The 21,143-nt window shown below is 46.4% G+C and overlaps 1 protein-coding gene across 1 annotated transcript in view; it reads right to left on the reverse strand.

The window, feature by feature from the left end:
• Positions 1-21,143, reverse strand: part of LOC144176042 (A disintegrin and metalloproteinase with thrombospondin motifs like) — a 184,601-nt gene that overhangs the window by 17,088 nt on the left and 146,370 nt on the right. Inside the window, exon 12 of the mRNA XM_077705163.1 lies at positions 18,010-18,135. Coding sequence (XP_077561289.1) covers positions 18,010-18,135 — 126 coding nt within the window. The remainder of the gene's footprint in view (positions 1-18,009; positions 18,136-21,143) is intronic.

The raw sequence follows: 21,143 nt of genomic DNA on the forward strand, positions 1-21,143 counted from the left end.
ATGAAGTAACAATTGCATGAATGGCAAATACAAAAGTAATAATGCACAGTGATTTGAAAGAAAAAAAAAGAGTTTGCGAAAACGTTACCAAGATGAAAAAAGTTTCGGTTGTGTAGAGGTAAGGCTGCGTAAATTATTTCTCTAGAGTTGAGTTTATTTAGAATTCCTTCTACACGGTTTTAACCCTTTCAAGGCCGGGGGTGGTCCCACAAAATGGAATCAACCAATCATCCTTGTTCCTAAAAGAATACCCAGTTTTAGGGACCCTCGGCCAACAGGATAGGGATAAAAATGTTCAGACTTTTTTTGCACCTGATCAGTAGGCTGACGTTCTATAATAGAGGAAACGGTGAAAATTTGTGAGTGGAAAATGGGGTTCACAGGTAAATCATAGGCTAAGTTTGCTTTAACGGACGGACTTTCTTAGCATCGAGTACATCCCATTTATGTTTTGTATTGATCTAGTACCTCAGCCCAAAATAGAATAATTTAACTGAGCATAAAAAATGTTTAATGACTAATAACGTTAAATTCTTACGTAGAACATGACGTGCTCTGCAGAGAGAGCCTGAAAACTTAGCCAGAGAACTCAGTACATGGCTCACATGCGAATCTAATGACAGATATTGAATAAAAATAACCCTGGGTGATTTTACTGCATGCGCGACTTCAGTGTTGTTTGAGCCTATCCCACCATAACTCTGGTAATTTAAACGCTTCTGAAAAAGTTTTGGTTTTGGTGGAGTTTATTTTCAGTGAATTAGACGCTGTAATTCATGCCGTAAAGTTCCGAAAGAATGCAAGAATGCGGAATAGGCGAACTTTGGGGTCAGGTGCGAAAAGCTACAAAAAAGTGACTGCACCGCCAACCAACGAAGATATCAATAAAAAAAACGAGATAGGTTAACTTTCGGGTCAAGTCCGGAAATGGCAATAAACTAAGTGGCCTCACCGACACATGAATAGATGATTCGCGTTTATTTTGTTTTATTTTCTACACTTAGGTTCGCCCATACGTGTATGGTAGACCGTTCAAGGTTGTGACAGACCACAATGCGCTGTGTTGGCCCGCCAATTTGAAGGACCCCTCTGGCCGCCTTGTGCGTGGAGCTTGCGCCTGCAAGAGTTCGACGTTACAATCGTCTATAAATCTGGCAGGAAACACTCCGACGCTGACTGCCGCCCTTTATTTTGTCTGTCCCGCGCTCCCGTCGACCCACCACCACAAGACTCTGATGAAGACAGCGCGTTCTTCGAAGTCGGGACGGAGAGTGACCTAGTCGCCCAGCAGAGTGCCGACCCCGACTTACGCGTCATAAACGACTACCTCGAAGGATGCAACGTCGCCGTGCCGAGGACCTTGAAACGCAACCTACCACCATTCACCCTGAAAAACTTCGTTCTAGTGAAGAATTTCAGCCCCGGAAGGAGAACAAATTATCTTCTTGTCATCCCCGCAGAATTTCGTGACAAAAGTTTGGAAGCGTGCCACGATGACCCACCCGTCTTCCGGACATCTCGGAACAGCCCGCACAATTGGAAAAATCAAGGCGAGGTACTACTGGCCCCGCCTTACATCCGCCGTCATCCACTACGTCCGGAGCTGCCGTGACTGCCGGTGACGAAAAAGACCACTGACAAGACCCACCGAACTTCTGCAGCCGATCGCCGCCCCATCGAGGCCCTTCCAACAGATTGGAATGGACCTTCTGGGCCCGTTCCCAACATCCCGATTTGAGAACAAATGGATTGTCGTAGCAACAGACTACAGACCTTTGCTCTTTCGAGAGGGACTGCACAAGAAGTCGCCAAGCTCTTCATAAATGAAATTGTACAGCGACATGGAGTCCCTCAAGTCCTAATCACGGACCGCGGGACGGCCTTCACTGAGGAGCTCATGCATGGAGTCTGAGGCTACAGCAACACGGATCAACGAAGAACGACGGCGTACCACCCCCAAACGAAAGGGCTAGCGGAACGTCTGAACAAGAGGATCACGGACGTGGTGTCTATGTACAGGGCCGTCCACGCTAGGTGCGAACACCGCGAAGAGTGGCCGTGCTCCGCGGGGCGCCAGCGCACAAGCCGCGGCTGCGCATCGAAGCTCAGCGGCGCAGGCGCACAGGGGCTTGGAGGCGGGGCTTTGTGTCGTCTGCTAGCGCGGGAGCGCGCCATGCTTGCTTTCCTGTGAAGTTCGCCCAACTATAGTGCCTGGAATATTCTAGGCACTGTAGCCCAACTCTCGGCAGGCTTGTAGCGTCTTTGCACGCAGCGACGCCTTGCGGGAAAGCGCACTTCGCTCACTGCGGCGCGTTTGTAGTTCCTGCGTAAGACAACTGAGCGCTTCCTTTTTTCCGTGCCACCATCCCAGTTCAATGCATATATTGTTACAAACATTTCTGGACTGGTTTGGTTGGGATTATGGGGTTTAATTCCGCAAAATGACTGTGGCTATGAGACGCTGTAGAGTAGCACTCCGGATAACCACCCGGAGCTCTGCTGTGATATAGCTCAGCAAACGCGCGTTCTTGCATTTCGCCTGTGTTGAAACGCTGTACCTGCTACCGGGATTCAATATGGATCTCTCCGCTCATATTGAACATACTGGTCATTTTTCTGTTCGTGGCGTTGATAGGCCATGCGTTTTGGGATGGTAAGGAGAAGGACGCAGAAGTGATGGACCGCAAGAACGGAGAAGCTGTTACACAACGGTGGGGCATGGAACTAGTGACCAGAGCTTCATTACTCACATAGGCCCATTGCGGGGAAGTACGAATCAGAACAGAAAAAAGGCTACGTAGCAGGTGGCAAGAAAGGGTAGGTAGGGCCTCTGTGTCTAAAAAATTAGCCAGGTATATGCTTCGCAACTAATGATATACGAACTATAACTCAGCAGGCCACAGTGGGACCAGCCCAAGACTCTGCCGGAGAGTAGGATGATCGTGCTGGATGCGTGAGACCCGCTTGCTGGGTGGCTGCTTGAACTATCTCGACAATGGGCGATGATCTTGTAACAAAATTGAAAAACCTTGCCCAAGGTTACACAAGGCTTGATCCATAGCGAAGCTGAAAGATTTCTATGTAAGCACTGAAAGACACACCTCCACGCACTGCATTAGCTTTGAAATTGTTTATTTACATGGCCTGTCACCGCTCTCCACTTTGGTAGTAGCAGTCATCGTCATATCCATCTTCTTCCTCATGCATGAATGGCGGGCCCGGTACGTTTTGTCGGCAGGTTTGCACATTTCGCCCAAAGTGGAATGCTTCAGGACGCGCTAAAACCGGCGGCCACCGCATTCGCGAACTGGGCGTCTGTAGAGCAAGCTGTATTGTCCCCCTCCCCTCCCCCCCCCCACCCGTTGAGATGCAGACGCACGTGAACTGCTTCCTTGGTATTTGTTTTGCGAGCACCACGCGCAAGCCTGGCCTTCCCCAACCGCTCGTCGTGAGGCGCGGGCTCACATGAGCGGTAAACTGCGGGAGTAACCTTGACCCGAAGTTTTCTGATGACGCCGCACACCGCACACATTTACGGCCTGCAACAACAGCACCGCTGTTAAGCAAGCCAACAGATATCGAGACCAATGTCGCGGGATCGAAACCCAGCCGCATGTTGCCAAAATTCTATGTACGCGAAATGCACGGACCCTCATGTGCTGCATAATGCCAGTGCACATTAAATAAATCCTGGTTGTCAAAATTATCCGCAGCTCTCCTCTTCATAAAAAACCAAACAGGTCCAGAAATGTTTGTAACAATATATGCATTGAACTGCGATGGTGGCACGGAAAAAAGGAAGCGCTCAGTTGTCTTACACAGAAGCTACAAACGCGCCGCAGTGAGCAAAGTGCGTTTTCCCGCAACACGGCGCGGCGCGCAAAGACGCTACAAGCACGCCGAGAGTTGGGCGAGCTTCACAGCAAAACAAGCACGGCGCGCTCCCGCGCTAGCAGACGACACGAAGCCCCGCCTCCAAGCCCCTATTCGCCGCGAGCTCGACATGTAGGTGGCGACAGCGTCGCGCTGCTAGTGTGGATGCTCCGCTGAGTGGCCCGTAAGAATGCACACTGTGGGCGCGCTTCGTGCCTTTTTCCCGTCGTATGTGCGCACAAAAGGTGCAAACAAGAGTGGTATGCTGTACTTCGGTTCCTCAATGTTCAATGTATAGCATGGAAGCGGCAGTCAGTTTTTATTACAACGCAAAAAAAAAAAAAGCGACGACTTATCGGCAATCTCAGAATGGCCGTAATTGTGACAATGAACTTGTACGCTGTGGCTCGTAGCAAGCTCGATCTTTCCAAACTATGGCTTTGAGCCTTCAATAAAAGCATAAATAGAAACAAATCAGGAAGCCTCGATCTCTGAAATTCAGTTTACAACGGCAATCTCAATCGCTTTCACTGGTAGCATGACGCATTTTTGCATTTGTGGGATGTCCTGAAATGGTAACACTACTTAACTGCTCCGAAATTCTTTCTAAGAGCTTACGATATTTTTTGTGTGTTCAAAAGGCAACATAAAATTACTGAATTTTGATCAGCGCAGAGATATAAATGTAACCGCTCTAACGGGTCTTTTAAATGAAATTTTAGCTTCTCTGAAGGAAGGTTTGATGAATAACGGTTTCGGATCACTTATTTACGGCTTTAGTCGCAAGTGAACTTGCCAATTGAATTGTCAACGCACGCAGTACAATCAACATCTCATGTTTAGCTAGGTTTTCGCAAAGTGACAAGCAGGTTTACAGTGTGCAAACCAAGTTTCTGGGACCTCACAGTGAGCAGAAATTTTCTGTTACGGCTGCTCTGATGACCATTTGCGTTCCTTTTAAAATCTAACAGGTGCCTGAAACAGCGAGATGTGTTTACATTCTTGCGTATAAGGTCACTTTAAAACCCTAAAGATGGCAATAAATGAAGTTGCGCTGTTGCAGATGTAAAACATTTCCTTGTTATTTCTCGTTGCGAATCAACGCAACGGGTTCCCTGTAACTACTTTGTTTTGTAAACTGAATATCGCCTTTGTATTGGCATTTAATTCTTAGGGATTAGTTAAAAATGAAATTCTGTGCATTTCGTTTTTTTTTTTCGGGAGGGGGGGGGGGGGGTCCTACTAACGTTGCAAGAGCAGCGAGAAGAGAACGCATGTAACGCGAAAAGCCAAACTATGGTTATCAGTATTACTTACAATCAAAACTACACTAGGCGTCGTGTTCTGTAGCGGTGAAAAAGCAGTACGCATTTTCAAAACTGATGACCCCCCTTTGATCTGGGATTGTCCAGGAATCCTGGTTCGCCTTTTTCAAAATTGTGTTGAAAGCAAGCATTGTGGCAAAAAATTAAAAAAAAAAAACAGCGAGTCATGGCACACACCCCTCACACATGTGGGCAACAACGTGCATTATATTACGCGTTTTCTCCTCTTTCTTTAAACTGAGGTCCACCTTACGAGGTTAATTAGACGTGACCATATTAGGCATTTGGTTATGCTAAGTGAGACACGTTTCTGGACAAGGTGATTCATGTCGGATTTGAAAATGATATATATGAAAATGACACACGAAATGCCACATGACAGACGCAAACTCCCAACTGCTTAATTTTACCGAGAAATTCCCCCTAAATACTCTTGCGCATCTATAGAAACGTATTTTAAATAATACGTAAAATTAGCAACTCGATACAGTTGAATAAATGTTTATTCCTCCTCCTCAGTATAAACAACGACTGTCCAAAAATGGTATTTAATTTAGAAAAGGTACGGGAAGGACACGATCACACAGGCGCTTGCAGATGTAAAGTACGTGTCCGGTAATGTATGGGCGACAGCGCACGGGTCGTGTACAGTGGAAATGTTTTTGTTTGTTTCTTCTTTCTATAAGGACACAGCGCAATTTTACAAGGGTGTGGAATTTGCACGCGTATGCAGAGGTCTTGTCGCTTCTTACCCGTTTCGCGTACTAAACTTTTATCCTTTAAATAATCACCACGCCACCTTCAAAAAGCATCCTTCGACGTTCCCGAAACGGCAGACGACTGCACTCAACAATAAGAAAAGTGCAATGTGTGGAAGCAATGTTTTTAACACGTTTCACAGTCAAGCGGTGACCAGGGCGAAGATGTTTCGTGGAATTAAACCAGCGGATAAACCCGCGACGGCCGCTGATTACTGCGTTTCTAGAGGAAATGCGCAAGCACGTAACTATGTCATTGCTGCCAAACGCGCACACATATTGGTTGTTTTGTCGTGTGCAGCACGCGTCTTGCGCCGCACGCAACGTGAAAAAGCAGACGACGCGAGAGCGCCATCCACACTAGGAGCGGTTCGTCCCGCCGCCGCCAGGGGCCGACTGTGTTCGCGCTCGGGGCGAATACGCCTCGAGCTTCGCGATCGCTGCGCCGCCTGCCGCCGCTTCTCCGCGGCGTTGACGGGATTTGCGCTGCGTGGCTGATAGGGCCGCGTGCAATGTTTAGGTTCTGTTTCGCTTCTTTTAAGTGCGAATGCACTTTATAAGCGACCCCAAACCATCCACCGCCGGCGTCGGCGGCGGCGTCGGCGTCCGCAGTGCTCCTCTATATTTAAAGAAGAAACAGCATCCGGCGCCAGGTTTCGATCCGAGGACTTTGCGGGCCGCAGCCCGACGCTCTACCGAATAAGCCACGGACGCGACGCTGATCAGTAACGCGCCTTATATCTTTAACGCATTCAAACTACGTCGTCAGCAGCGTGCGTTGGCGACTCAGCGGCGTTATAGCGGCTTGATAACTGCGTGGTGTACACGTGATACTACAAACCCGATGGAAGAGATGGAAGAGAAGGCGGCGAGGCGGTGGGCTGCAGGGGCCGAGCGCAAGCGCCGCAAGCGGGCCGACAACCGTGCATTCGCACTTTCACATTCTCCCCCTCGGGGAAATGCGGGGGAATTTTTTTCCTCTCCGCGCCCTGAAAAAAACTTATTATGGTGACGTCTATTCGCCGCGAGCTCGACATGTAGGTGGCGACAGCGTCGCGCTGCTAGTGTGGATGCTCCGCTGAGCGGTCCGTAAGAATGCACACGGTGGGCGCGCTTCGTGCCTTTTTCCCGCCGTATGTGCGCATGAAAGGTGCAAACAAGAGTGGTATGCTGTAGTTCGGTTCCTCAACGTTCAATGTATAGCATGGAAGCGGCAGTCAGTTTTCATTACTACGCCAAAAAAAAAAAAAAAAAGCGACGACTCATCGGGAATCTCAGAATGGCCGTAGTTGTGACAATGAACTTGTACGCTGTGGCTCGTAGCAAGCTCGATCTTTCGAGAGTATGGCTTTGAGCCTTCAATAAAAGCATAAATAGAAACAAATAAGGAAGCCTCGATCTCTGAAATTCAGTTTACAACGGCAATCTCAATCGCTTTCACTGGTAGCATGACGCATTCTTGCATTTGTGGGATGCCCTGAAATGGTAACACTACTTAACTGCCCCGAAATTCTTTCTAAGAGCTTACGATGTTTTTTTTCTGTTCAAAAGGCAACATAAAATTACTGAATTTTGATCAGCGCAGAGATATAAATGTAACCGCTCTAACGGGTCTTTTAAATAAAATGTTAACGACTCTGAAGGAAGGTTTGATGAATAACGGTTTCGGATCACTTATTTACGGCTTTCGTCGCAAGTTCACTAGCGAATTGAATTGTCAACGCACGCAGCATAATCAACATCTCATGTTTAGCTAGGTTTTCGCGAAGTGACAAGCAGGTTTACAGTGTGCAAACCAAGCTTCTAGGACCTGACAGTGAGCACAAATGTTCTGTTACGGCTGCTCTGTTGACCATTTGCGTTCCTTTTAAAATCTAACAGTTGCCTACAACAGCGAGATGTGTTTGCATTCTTGCGTATAAGGTCGCTTACGAACCCTAAAGATGGCAATAAATGAAGTTGCGCTGTTGCAGATGTAGTAAAACATTTCCTTTTTATTTCTCGTTGCGAATCAGCGCAACGGGTTCCCGGTAACTACTTTGTTTTGCAAACTGAATATCGCATTTGTCTTGGCATTTAATTCTTGAGGATTCGTTAAAAAGTGAAATTCTGTGCATTTAGTTTTTTTCGGGAGGGTAGGGGGGGGGGGGGTCCTGCCAACGTTGCAAGAGCAGCGAGAAGAGAACGCATGTAACGTGAAAAGCCAAACTATGGTTATCAGTATTACTTACAATCGAAACTACGTCGAAACTACAATCGAAAGGCGTCGTGTTCTGTAGCGGTGAAAAAGCAGTACGTATTTTAAAAACTGATTAACCCCCCTTTGGTCCGGGATTGTCCAGGAATTGTGGCTCGCCTTTTTCAAAATTGTATTGAAAGCAAGCATTGTGGGAAAAAATTAAAAAAAAAACAGCGAGTCATGGCACACACCCCTCACACATGTGGTCAACAACGTGCATTATATTACGCGTCTTCTCCTCTTTCTTTAAACTTGGGTCCACCTTAAGAGGTTAAGACGTTATCATATTAGGCATTTGGTTATGCTGAGTGAGACACGTTTCTGGACAAGGTGATTCATGTCGGATTTGAAAATGATATATATGAAAATGACACACGAAATGCCACATGACAGACGCAAACTCACAACTTGTTAATTTTACCGAAAAATCCCCCTAAATACTCTTGCGCATCCATAGAAACGTATTTTAAATAATACGTAAAATTAGCAACTCGATACAGTTGAAAAATGTTTCTTCTTCCTCCTCAGTATAAACAACGACTGTCCTAAAATGGTATTTATTTTAGAAAGGTACGGGAAGGACACAATCACACAGGCGCTTGCGGGTGTAAAATACGTGTCCGGTAATGTATGGGCGATAGCGCATGGGTCTTGTGCAGTGTAAATGTTTTTGTTTGTTTTTTCTTTCTATAAGGACACAGAGCAATTTTACAAGGGTTTGGAATTTGCACGCGTATGCACATGTCTTGTCGCTTCTTACCCGTTTCGCGTACTAAACTTTTATCCTTTAAATAATCACCACGCCACCTTCAAAAAGCACCCTTCGACGTTCCCGAAACGGCAGACGACTGCACGCAACAATACGAAAAGTGCAATGTATGGTAGCAATGTTTATAACACGTGTCACACTCAAGCGGTGACAACCCGCAACGGCCGCTAATTATTGCGTTTCTAGAGGAAATGCGCAAGCAGAAGTAACTATGTCATTGCTTACTGCCAAACGAGCACACATATTGGTTGTTTTGTCGTGTGCAGCACGCGTCTTGCGCCGCACGCAACGTGAAAAAGCAGACGACGCGAAAGCGCCATCCACACTAGGAGCGGTTCGTCCCGCCGCCGCCAGGGGCCGACTGTGTTCGCGCTCGTGGCGAATAGGCAAAGAGTACGTTTAGGTCACTTAAAAAGCAGCTGTCTTCGTAGAGTACGCGATCGCCTGCAAGAGCTACCCGGTGACGCGGTGCTGCGCGCTTCATCGCCGCTCTTCCGGGCGTCGGCGACGGTAGCAACTTATCACCCATGTCACCTCCAAAACATCAGGCACAAATGAATTCTGCTGTCGCCTCGTTTAGACCTGATACTGGCACAATGAGCGGTTGGCTTCATTTAGCAGCGTGGACAACAAATGCGGCTTCGTTTAGAATATATACGTCGCAGAAAAATATGCTTCGGGGATGTGATTACCCAATCCCGGACAATAACTTATGCCTTTTATAAGCGCATAAACCATGCGGAAATGTTAAGTATCTTCCAAGCCTAGCTGTGCGTCGTTAAATATGTGCCCACACACCAAGGCAAGTTAATGAAACCACGGGAAAATAAATGTTTTGCAAGTGCGGAATTAAGAAACTAAATTCTCTAACGGAAATAATAAAAAACAGTGCAGCTTCTGACATGCTAAAGACGTTCGTCGAAACTTAAGCCAGTTAGGGTTCAGTGGACCAACTATACGCGAAATGCACTGCTATTTCACGAGACATCGGTGGGGGGGGGGGGGGGGGGGTCGCAGGGAGGGGAGGGGGACGCTGTGTACAAATGCGGAGCGCAATCAAGCAGTGAACGTTTTAGTATCACACAAACACAAATGTCGCGTTCACTTTCCCTTTGTTTTTCTACTTCAACGAACAGCTGATCATACGGCGGCCGCATTTTTGGAAGTATACAGGGTAGGCTGTTCAACAAGCGATGAAATGTGACGTTGGAAGAGTGTGGTATGTGATGATGAGGCCCTCTTATTTCAGTTTCTGCTTTATTCTGCAGACGCCCTGTGCCATATGACGGTATTTCGAAGAAGCATTAGTCGCGGACGCTGATTATATTCTAAGCCCGTCTCCGTGCTGCTCGCAGAGGAGCAGATGAATGTTTGCGAGCGCTCACCTCACGACAAGACCACTTTGTCGTGTGCTGATCCCCGAGTATAATTATGCATTATACTTGTAATACAATTTGTACGACCGCAGAAATGTGCCTTCAAACTTTCGTTAGACAAACTGCATGTTGGTAACAAGACATATTACTACGATGCTGCAACTGATACGGTTCTTGAGTGCGCGAATAGTTCCACATTTGCACCTACTCCTCCTGACGCACGTGAGAGTAGCCAATCAGATGCCAAATGACGCAGTTTAAATAACCAGTGCCGTCCAAAAAATCCCCCGTCTTCATTTTTCAATGCCAACATTGGTTTCACAAACATCAGAAGTGTTGTTCCCAAAAGATATCACTTACACGGTTTCATCACAGACATCGACGCGGACATAATCCTTCTCACAGAAACTTGGCTAACAAACGACATTGAAGACTCCGAAGTTTTGCCTTGTAACCCGAACTTCACGCTATACCGTAATGACCGCAAGGATAGAAGAGGAGGAGGCGTTCTTGTCGCAATCAATAACAACCTCTCGTCTTCACTCATCTGCCATGATCCTAACCTAGAACTAACATGGGTCTGTGTACATAACTGTTCGGTGAAATCAGTGTTTGGTATTTGCTACAGACCGCCAGACAGTCATTCAGTATTTTGTGATTACCTGCGCAGTTCGCTTATAAACATAAAAGATAAATTTCCTGACGCATCTATATTTCTTTTCGGTGATTTCAACTATCCTCATATCAATTGGACTCTTCTTTCAGCACCTAATCAATCGTTTTTAAGCGAATCCAAACAATTTCTGGAATTGGTACTTGATTTCAACCTCTATCAAGCAATAACCACACCCACTCGAGGAGATAACACACTAGATCTGTTGCTGACCAGTTCCCCTGATGACGTATCGAGTGTCACAGTCCTCCCCGGAATTAGCGACCACAATCTTCTTCATATATCCCTCTCAATTCCACTGAAAAAAAAAGCACCCACAACCAAGACAATAACTGACTACAACAGGGGAAATTTTGAGTTAATTAACGAGGAACTTGGTCGCTTTTACGAGAACTTTGAAAAATCTTACAGAACGCGCTCTGTTAATTCAAATTGGGAACTTTATAAAAGTGCGTTACTGAGCTTAAAAAATAAATATATTCCTACAATAATTGTGAAGTCCGACTCCAATAACCCATGGTTTAATAAAAACCTAAAATCATTGCTCAAACGAAAAAAACGTCTCTATAGAATAGCGAAAAGCAAGAATAGCCCAGAAGCATGGAACCGTCACCGCCTGTGTGAAATTGAATACAAAAAGGCAGTTATTGCAGCCAAGGATAAATTTTTTTCTGCCGACCTGATTACAATCCTTCAATCAAACCCAAATAAATTCTGGCGCGTAATTTCTGCAAAGCCGCAAACTAGCCACATAAATCTTGTTAACTCTGATGATGAACCGATCAGCCCCGAGGAAACAGCTGCCGCTCTAAATAACTTCTTCACATCTGTGTTTAACATACCCAATTCCTCCGCTGTTGCACCTATACCGGACTTCTCTTCTCAGGCCATGCCTGAAATACAAGTACACCTCGATGGCGTATGCAAGCTAATCCACTCCCTTAAAATATCATCCTCGGCTGGCTGCGATGACATCAATTCAAAATTACTTAAAAACACTATAGCAATATCTAGCAAATTTTTGTACCTTATATTTAACCAATCTTTAAACGCAGGAACCTTGCCAGATGATTGGAAGAAAGCTAAAATAGTCCCAATTTTTAAAGCGGGAAGGCGCGAAAGCCCGGCGAATTACCGCCCGATTAGCTTAACCAGTGTTCCATCTAAGATTCTAGAACATATCATAGCATCAAATCTTATGTCCTACCTAGAAACAATCAGTTTTTTCTACCCTTTACAACACGGTTTTCGAAAATATCTTTCCTGCGAAACTCAACTAGCTGAATTCACATATGACCTACTGCGGCAAATGGACGATCACATTCAAATTGATGCAATATTCTTAGATTTCTCCAAAGCCTTTGATCGCGTATCCCACAACCACCTGCTCACCAAATTAGCCGCTCTTGGTATCCCCCCAAACCTTATAAAATGGCTCGAACATTTCTTAACCGGACGCGTGCAGTTTACCTTTGCTAACAATTTCCAATCAACCCTTACCAGTGTCACTTCCGGTGTCCCCCAAGGCGCCGGCTTATCGCCTTTATTATTTCTTATTTACGTAAATGACCTTCCCAGTAACATAAAAACACAGCTGCGCCTGTTCGCAGATGACTGCGTTCTTTATAACTCCCTTCATTCTTCTAACGACGCAATCACCTTACAACATGACCTTGACACCATCACTTCATGGTGCGAAAAATGGCATATGCCTCTAAACCTCACTAAATGCAAAGTTCTGTCCTTTACGCGTAAACACAATACCACACACGAAACCTACTGCATTAACTCTGTTCCAATTGACCGCACGTGCACTCACAAATATCTAGGAGTTCATCTGACGTCATCACTGTCTTGGGTGAAACATATTGAAACCATTCGTTCAGAAGCTTCGCGCACATTAGGCTACTTACGACGTAACTTGCGATCTGCATCTCCTGACATAAAGAAACTCGCATATCTAACATACGTGCGGCCAAACTCGAGTACGCATCATCCATCTGGCATGCCTCACAAGCTTATCTCGCCGATGATTTGGAAGTCGTTCAAAACCGCGCAGCTCGTTTCATTACGTCACAATATTCAAGACACATCAGCGTAACCGGACTAAAACAAACTTTGTCACTCGCATCGCTCGCTTCACGTCGCATAACTTCTCGTGTCTGCCTCCTTCACACTTTCTTTTACTTCAGCAGATCGGGACATCCTCTCCTAAAATGCCCATTAAGAACATCATCTCGCCTGTCCCATACGCACCCTTTGATGACCATAAAATGCCGGACGGCGGCGATGAGCAGCTCATTTTTTCCCCCATGCCATAACAGTTTGGAATGCGCTACCAGATAACATTGTTACTTGCAGAGACCGCAAAATATTTCGCGATAAACTAACCCGTTTTCAAAATACAAATGATACGTCCTAACAGCACATTTACCTCTCGCATTTATAATTGTGTCTTTACTATGCTCGCAGAATTTATCGCCTATAATGTATTTTCATGTTTTGCTATGCGTGTTCTTTTCGTTTTTTTCTTTCTTTATTTCTTGTAATCAGTGTGTACCTTCATTTTGTTGCCATGCTATGAAACTTCCAACTTCGATGTACGCCCCCCCTTATGTAATGCCTTCGGGCCCTTAAGGTTGAATAAATGAAATAAATGAAATGAAATTGTCCATCGTACTTTTGTTAAATATTCCCGAAATTAACACATCCTGGCTTGTAAATGGTAGTGATCAATATCTGAGGTTTAATATTGGCAAACATAACCGGCGTGCTGTCAGGTATGAGTGCCCCGCTGATTATGTAAGCGCACAAAACAATTTAAATCGTAGTGTATAGCCGTAGCATGAACATCTGAGGAACCGGTGGTTACGGAGACACTGCTAGTAAATTCAGGTAAGTGCAACTACAATCGGCTCCATCACACGCCGGTTCCGCGCCACTGGCCTGTGACACACACCTGGCGCTTATACAGACCGAATATACCACACTAAGATCGTGTCAGAAACATTTACACTCTCTTAAACACACCTCATTTGCGAACAGAGTGACTGCTCCACATAAACATGGATTTCAAACGCCCACACACGCTACATCTCAGTCGTGGACGTGCCGCAAAAGCAGCGGCGGCCCTGGGGAGCGGGATGCCGACTCCCGCGCATGCTTTCGAAACGGGCCGCTAGGGGGATTTCAGTGGCGCCCCTACAGGCCGCGCTCGAGGCGTATACGCCTGCGCTGCTGAGCTTCGATGCGCGGCCGCGGCTTGTGCGCTGGCGCCCCGCGGAGCACGGCCACGCTGCGCCGTGTTCGCACCTAGCGTGGACGGCCCTGTACGTCTATGTCGAACATAAGACTTTGGATGAAGTCCTTCCGTATTTCACATTTGCGTGCAACACGGCTATCCAGGAAACTACGCAGGTGACGCCGTTCGAGCTTATGTACGGTAAACGGCCGACTACGATGCTTGACGCCATGCTCTCTGACGTGGAAGACGACGACCGCAACGCCGACGCCCAAGAATTCCTTCAGCGTGCAGAGGAGGCCCGCCAGCTTGCTTGAGTTCGGACTACGGACCAGCAGGTGGTGGATGCCGGACGCTACAACCTGCGACACCGAGACGCCTAGTACTGCCCAAGGGATTGTGTGTTGGTTTGGACTCTCACCGGACAACGTGGACTCAGTGAGAAGCTTCTGCGATGGTATTTCGAACCCTACTGGATTCTACAACGTGTCGGCCAACTTACCTACCCTGATTGTTATTTCGGAATATCACGACGACGCCCACGGCCCGAAATCGTCCGCGTGGTTCGCCTGAAACCTTACTACGCAAGATGACGGAATTTTTGTTACTTCTTCAAACTGTTAGTTATTTTAACATCGGGTCGATGCACTCTTAGAGAAGAGTAATGCCGCGAACCATGCATTGGGTTTGTTAAACATTGTTTTGTTTTTGCCGACCCGCTTTGCCGAGCTGTGTTATCTGGGTTATCCGAAGGACTCGTGAAGCGCGTGTTCCATTCTTTGTTTTTTATTGCGTACGTGTCCCTATCGTTTGATAGGGATAGTGTGTCGAACTAACGTCACCAGCCTAGAATCATCTTCTTTGATCCACTTTGTTCTGGATGCATATTCGACGGTTCGAGAAACACTCGCTTTGAGAGATAAATGCCCGCAGAGCAGACGCCGCAGTATTCACTTTCTTGACTGCTGCTTCGCCGTCTCTGTATTTTTTTACTTGTTAGTGGAGCACAGGTGCGCTTCAATAAACTTGTTTTTCATTCAAGACACTGGCGTCATGTTTGGTTTTGTGACAATATTCAGCCTACACTATTTTCTAGTCTTTACTGGTGCCCAGAAAGCTAATTATAAATGTTGGAAAAAAAGAGAACCCCAGTGTGCTGTTGATATTCCCTTTCGTCTGATCTGTGTTTGATGTTGGGTGATTCAGGAACAAATGAATTAACACCACAAACTCGCCAGCTTGCCCTCTTTTCTGGTGGAATAATAACGTCATAAGATTATTGAGAAGTCTTTTAATGAATTCATCATGAATAGTTTTCATTTGATTTGATTGTGAGGTTGAACGCGCCGAAGCTAAACTTTGGCTATGAGGCGTGCCGCAGTGGAGGGCTCTCGATTGTGGAGTAGTTTTGACCACCTGGGAATCTGTACCGTGCGCCAAAATCTCAACACGCAGGCCTTTTCATTTTTTGCCTCCGAATAAATTGTTTTGTCCCGCAAATAGTCGGCATACGGCTTTTCATGAACTGTACTATTTGTTATGAGTAATGTTAGAAAGCCCCCACGCACAAGGCTATTCCATCACGTAAAGGACACAAGCACGTGCCGACACAGGCGCACAAGAAGAGGGTACGGTCTTTTGTACCTTCGCTCTTTGGGATCTTCGCCTCTGAGTCGGCGAGCCCGCATACCAGTAGGTAAATATCTGCAGCAATTCAGAGAATCGTCTAATAATGCGTAGCATTCTTGTTTAGAGTGTGTCTAGATTGTGCGTTCTTTAGAACAAAGTAGGACGTGATTGCTGGCTAGTTGGTTCATGATGTACGAACAAAATATGGCTATGAGTAGAGGAAGAAGTAAAGAAGTTTGTTGACGCATATTTATTCGTATTTCCAGCCTTGTTTTGCGGAATATTTTTGTTGATTCATCGGGTTTTGGGGAGTTGTATAAAATAGGATATTTTTGGTTATGTCACATCAGGTTTCTTAACACTCAATTTTTCTATTTCTGTTACTTTTTTTCTTTTTCCGAATTCTGTCCGAGCATTTTCCATTTTTTATACTGTCCGATCTCCATTTTTTATCTCTGTCCGGACATGCCGTCCTGTGTTCTTTTGTACGTGTAGTCGTTTTTCGCGCTTTTTCCCAAGAAGCTCCATTCCCGTTATTAGAATGATTAAAGGTGGAACTTCCGCCAAATCTGCAGTTTCATGGAAAATTCAGGGCGTTACACTGTTCGCAAATTCGCCATTTTGTATTTCGTATTCTGCGGGTTGTTTCGCGGAATTTTCGCGCTTATTCTTAGGATTTTGCGGGAGAGGAATAAGAAGCATACTTTTGATTTTGTGAGTTCTTTTTCGATAAAGGTTTAATTTTTCTAATTTTCATATATTTTTGTTTTTCACAATTTTGTCCGACCAAGCATCTCCGTTTACCTCTTCATAACCATTAAAGGTACAACTTTGGCCCAATCTGCATTTTGTGGCAATGCAGGGTGTTGCACGGTCCCGTCTGTAGGGGTACTCGGCAAAGAGTGCACCGCATTAAAAGCTTGCTTCAGGTGCGCTGCTTACGCGTGCCTCGAAGAGAACGAGCAGGGACTGAGGGGCACCGCTGTGCTGTAGCCATTGCAATGGTGCCAGTCTACTGCAGCTGGAGTTGAGCGAACAAACTGCGATCTTCGTCCAGCCTAAGGCCAACAGCGCCATAAAAATTCCCACTGTTTTTGACTACTTCTGCACTGGCTCACTTGTATTGGCCATTTTTGAAGAAACGAGGAAGTCATCGCAGACGTTGTTACAATGCCGTTCTGACTGGAAGCTTGTAGTCCTTCGTTAGTTTAAGTATTACTGCAGAAAAATGCGCGCTAAAGTTTTCTTAACTGCGGCATCAGTTCTTTACATATGACAGGAAATAATTCACTGAGGCGAGATGTTATATGCCGCATTGGAAATTTGACCTAGAATGACCCCGTTGTCAACACGAATGATGCAAAAATAAAGTAATTTAAGAAAGTCCAAAAGCGAACCAAAGATTGTCAGCCGGGTGTAAGAGGTGATTAGTACTAAAGTTAATAAGGACCTAATGTTAACCTGCAGTATAAAGGAATTAGGATTGATTGAGGTGGATTCACGGGGGTTAGGATGGCGTAAGCTAGATTAAAGTGTGATAGGGTGGTTTCTTGTGGGCATAAAATGAGAAATGGTGGGTCCTGTGTAATAAAAAAAGGTGGAGTAAGAAGGATAAGCCAGAATAAACACGAAACGACATTGTATAAAATGGATATTAACATGTATCAGTATAGATACAGACGATTTAGAAACAACTGAATAGCTGGGGTGCTGTGTGAATGCGTGGACGTTTTTATGAAAAAGGTACTCGTCACACTAGTGCCCCAGGCTTTCGCCATCAGAGCATGTAGGAAGGCTTAAATATCCCGAGAAATGATTTTGAACCTGCTTGGTTTTGTACTTTTGCTTAGAAAAAAGCAAACTTCTTAAATAACTCGCGCATTTCTTTATGATTTTCAAAACCGGCCTCAAAATCACTATTGCCCATTCGGCATGCTTGGGTTATCAGTGGTGACTGGAGAGCAGCGAGGTTTAGACAAATATACAAAGTTCTAGCAAGGAGCAGTAGAATGTCATGGTTCGCCTTACACCAACCACAAAACATGCCGCAAAAAACAGTCCAGATTCCGCCTGTCGGAGAGACTTTTTTTTTTATTATTACGCTGAAAGGCGAACAAATAACTTACTGTTTCTGAACCATTTTTGTTGCACGGCGAATTGTCACTTAGAAACATGACGTGGTACGTGACGTAGCCATACACGTGCGCTGGCATATGGCACCGGCCATGGCAGTCATCTTGTTTTTGATCATCCTGCAAGTAGACATGACACATAGCATTTAGCAGGTCCCGTCTGACAACTACGTTCTCTGAACATGGCCCAAAAAAAGGCATTTGGAAGTATACTGCTTAAAATGAAGAAGGAAACAAGTGTCCATCCCTGCTGCCTGCCAGGCGTGAACCACTTGTCCACTACACAGTATTCCGGAACCAACTGCAATTGCACTGGTTTAATCATTTTCATTACGCTACGCGTTGACTGCGGCTACGTATGCAGTCAACTTTTTAACAGCCAAGTCATTTAGCGAATCAAGTTTTAGTGACCGGAGTTAAAAATATCAAGAAAATGCCGAGCGCTCGTGTGTGCGTCCCTCGCGGCGACCGCCCAGCGTCCCTGGCGCACGTTTGTCAAGCCAAGCAAACCCACTTAGGGAGACTGGCCAAGATTGGCCAAAAACTCCAGCGGTCGCCGCAATCATGGCAACACTAGCTCGGAGCGAGAAAGACTCCAGCGTTCACCGTATTTGGCAACACTTCACTTGCTCGGAACGAGAAAGACACGTCACAGCGCACACCCCTCCAAGGTGATGTCCATTGATTATCACTTCAAAGAAAAAAAAGAAGAAGCTCACACTTATAGTAACAGTGATGGAGTAAAGGTCGTTGCAGCAGTGAAAAAGGAGCAAATCGGCTGCAATCATGGACTTAAACCATGATGGTCGTGAAGGTTGCGTACAGTTTCGCTACCTTCAAGTCTTACGCGTTAGTGTGAGCTTCGTTCATTTCTTTACGACGAGACGTTGAATATTTAAGGGAAGGACACCGAGCTCTTCCTGGGGCGGAAAATGTGAGAATGTGGTGCAATGTTTCTGATTCCTGGAAGACATAGAAACTTTACTGGCGCACTGCGATACTGATTCATTGTAGGGTTCGTGCCGACGCAACGCAGGCGATGAGGCGCGCCGTAGTTGACGGCTCCAGAATAGTTTTGATCGCCTGGGAATCTTCAACATGCGCCGGACTCTTGTGCACACGGGCGTTTTTGCTTTTCGCCTCCATCAGAGAAGCGGCTGCAGTAGCCGGGAATCGAACCCGCGTTCTCATGCTCAGCAGCACAACGCCTTATCCACTGGGCCACCGAGACGGGTGTACTGCGATACTGTATCCTTCTTTTACATAGTGTACGCGTAAACCGAATATTTTCCTATCAACCGGTCAGCAGTGCACAGCAGTGCGATTATTAAAAAAAATACAGAAGCTTGCACTCACGCGCAAAAGGTGAATGGCAAAGCTGTTTTAGGTGATCATTTCAGGACATATAATTAAGTTTGAGTATCAGTGCTTATTTGCGTAGTTGGGGGGTTAGTAATTGCAGCCGTATGCACCGAAAAGTTCGTCATTTTCTTCGAGGCGAGCGGTAGATGCAAAGTCATCCTGAGCATTGTGTACTTCCACCACCTCTTCGTCATCGACGCGGAGCAGCGGAGGCGGGATCTGACAGTCGTCTCGGGAAGGATTGGCGCACTCGTAGCTATGTTTCCCATTGTCCATAATAGCTGCTACAGAATTCGGCGGCTGCGGTAACCTCCCAGGCACGGTGTCTTTTGGCGGTCAGCATTAGTGCCGCATTTTGTTTACATGTGCTTACCTGCTTACATGCGTAAGCGCGCTGGACCACAGCGCTAGAGTTTTTTTGTTTTTCCTGATGCGACTGCGCGTGCGGAGACTCGCCGGTCGCCGCGAAGCACGCGCTCACGAGCGTTCGGCGTTTTTAACACGAAAGTGTTCTATGCCAGGATCCACCAAGCTCTGACTGACGTCATATCCGTCTCGAAAATGACATCGCCCGCAAAACATGGTTGCGCCAGGCGTGGAGCCGGGTGTTCCGTCGCCGTAACGGGAAGTGCAAGGTGCTTTATCGACTCCGCAACGAGCTGAAGCGCGTACAGGCGTAAGAACGCGCCCTATATCTTTCCTATAACCGCCTATATTTTGATGGTACTGCCGTCTAACCTGGGTGAGGCGAAGTAGTGCATCACGATGCTAACGAGACCCGATAGTTGGCTCCAGCTGAGCTCGTCGCAACGCAACCGTCTGCCGTACACTCCACGGAGCAGGGACGCAGTGGTAGCACATTGGCGAAAGCAACGCGCCAGCAGGTCGTCGCTCGGCAAGCACGCGCACAAGACAGCCCCGCAAATCATGCTCTTTCGCTACAGCGGACCGTGAGTTCACCAGACGATTCGCTGGCAACCCGTACGGTTTCGTTCGCATGTTTTGCAAGCGCGTGTGGTTTGATTCGTGTTTACGCAGTCTCCGGCGCGTGCGCCCCAGTGTCTATGTTGGTAAGCCTGACGGTGCCATACCGACGAAATATAAATGGCGATGTGCAAGTTCATATCGATGCAGAATAAACATTCAACTGATCCTGTGAAGGCACATCTCACTTTCGTGTTTTACCGATTCCGATGAAAGAGGGATCAACCACATTTCTTTTTTATTTTTTCCTGTAACGGCGAACTTCCGCCCAGTGATAACTGCTCTGCTGTTAAAAACAAATTAAGAAGCAGCTTGGAGAACACCCGAGAAAATATGGGTTGTCATTCACCAAGAAATAATGTTGACTTTTCGAACGGACATGCCGGGATTATGGAGCGCGGTGCGTCACGCAGAGTTTCCGGTCTCGACGGTGACCGGTGGGCTGTAATGCAAACTCGGCGTGGAGCCCACCCACGCAGTGAAGTGTCCAATTGAACGGCGCGCTCTATTCGTTTTGGTGCGTTCGCTTCCACATGTGCGTTCAATCCAATGCGTACGTTAGGCCGGCTCATAACGGTGTCCGCAGTTCTGAAGGCGCAGTTCTATGTTTTTGCCCGCCGCACGCGCTCTAGAAATAGTCGCATCAAGTGGGTACTTGCGAGTCCACGGAGACGCCGGACAACGCAAGCTCTGGTTGTTTTTCTCGACGGGTTGTTTAATAATTTTCTTACTCAGACAAGCCTCGATAAAATCTTTTCTCTGTTTTACTACAATCATCTGAC

The sequence above is a fragment of the Haemaphysalis longicornis genome, unplaced genomic scaffold, assembly GCF_048455015.1.
Source record: "Haemaphysalis longicornis isolate Haplotype H1 unplaced genomic scaffold, Haemaphysalis longicornis Haplotype H1 scaffold_3, whole genome shotgun sequence".
Taxonomy (NCBI): domain Eukaryota; kingdom Metazoa; phylum Arthropoda; class Arachnida; order Ixodida; family Ixodidae; genus Haemaphysalis; species Haemaphysalis longicornis.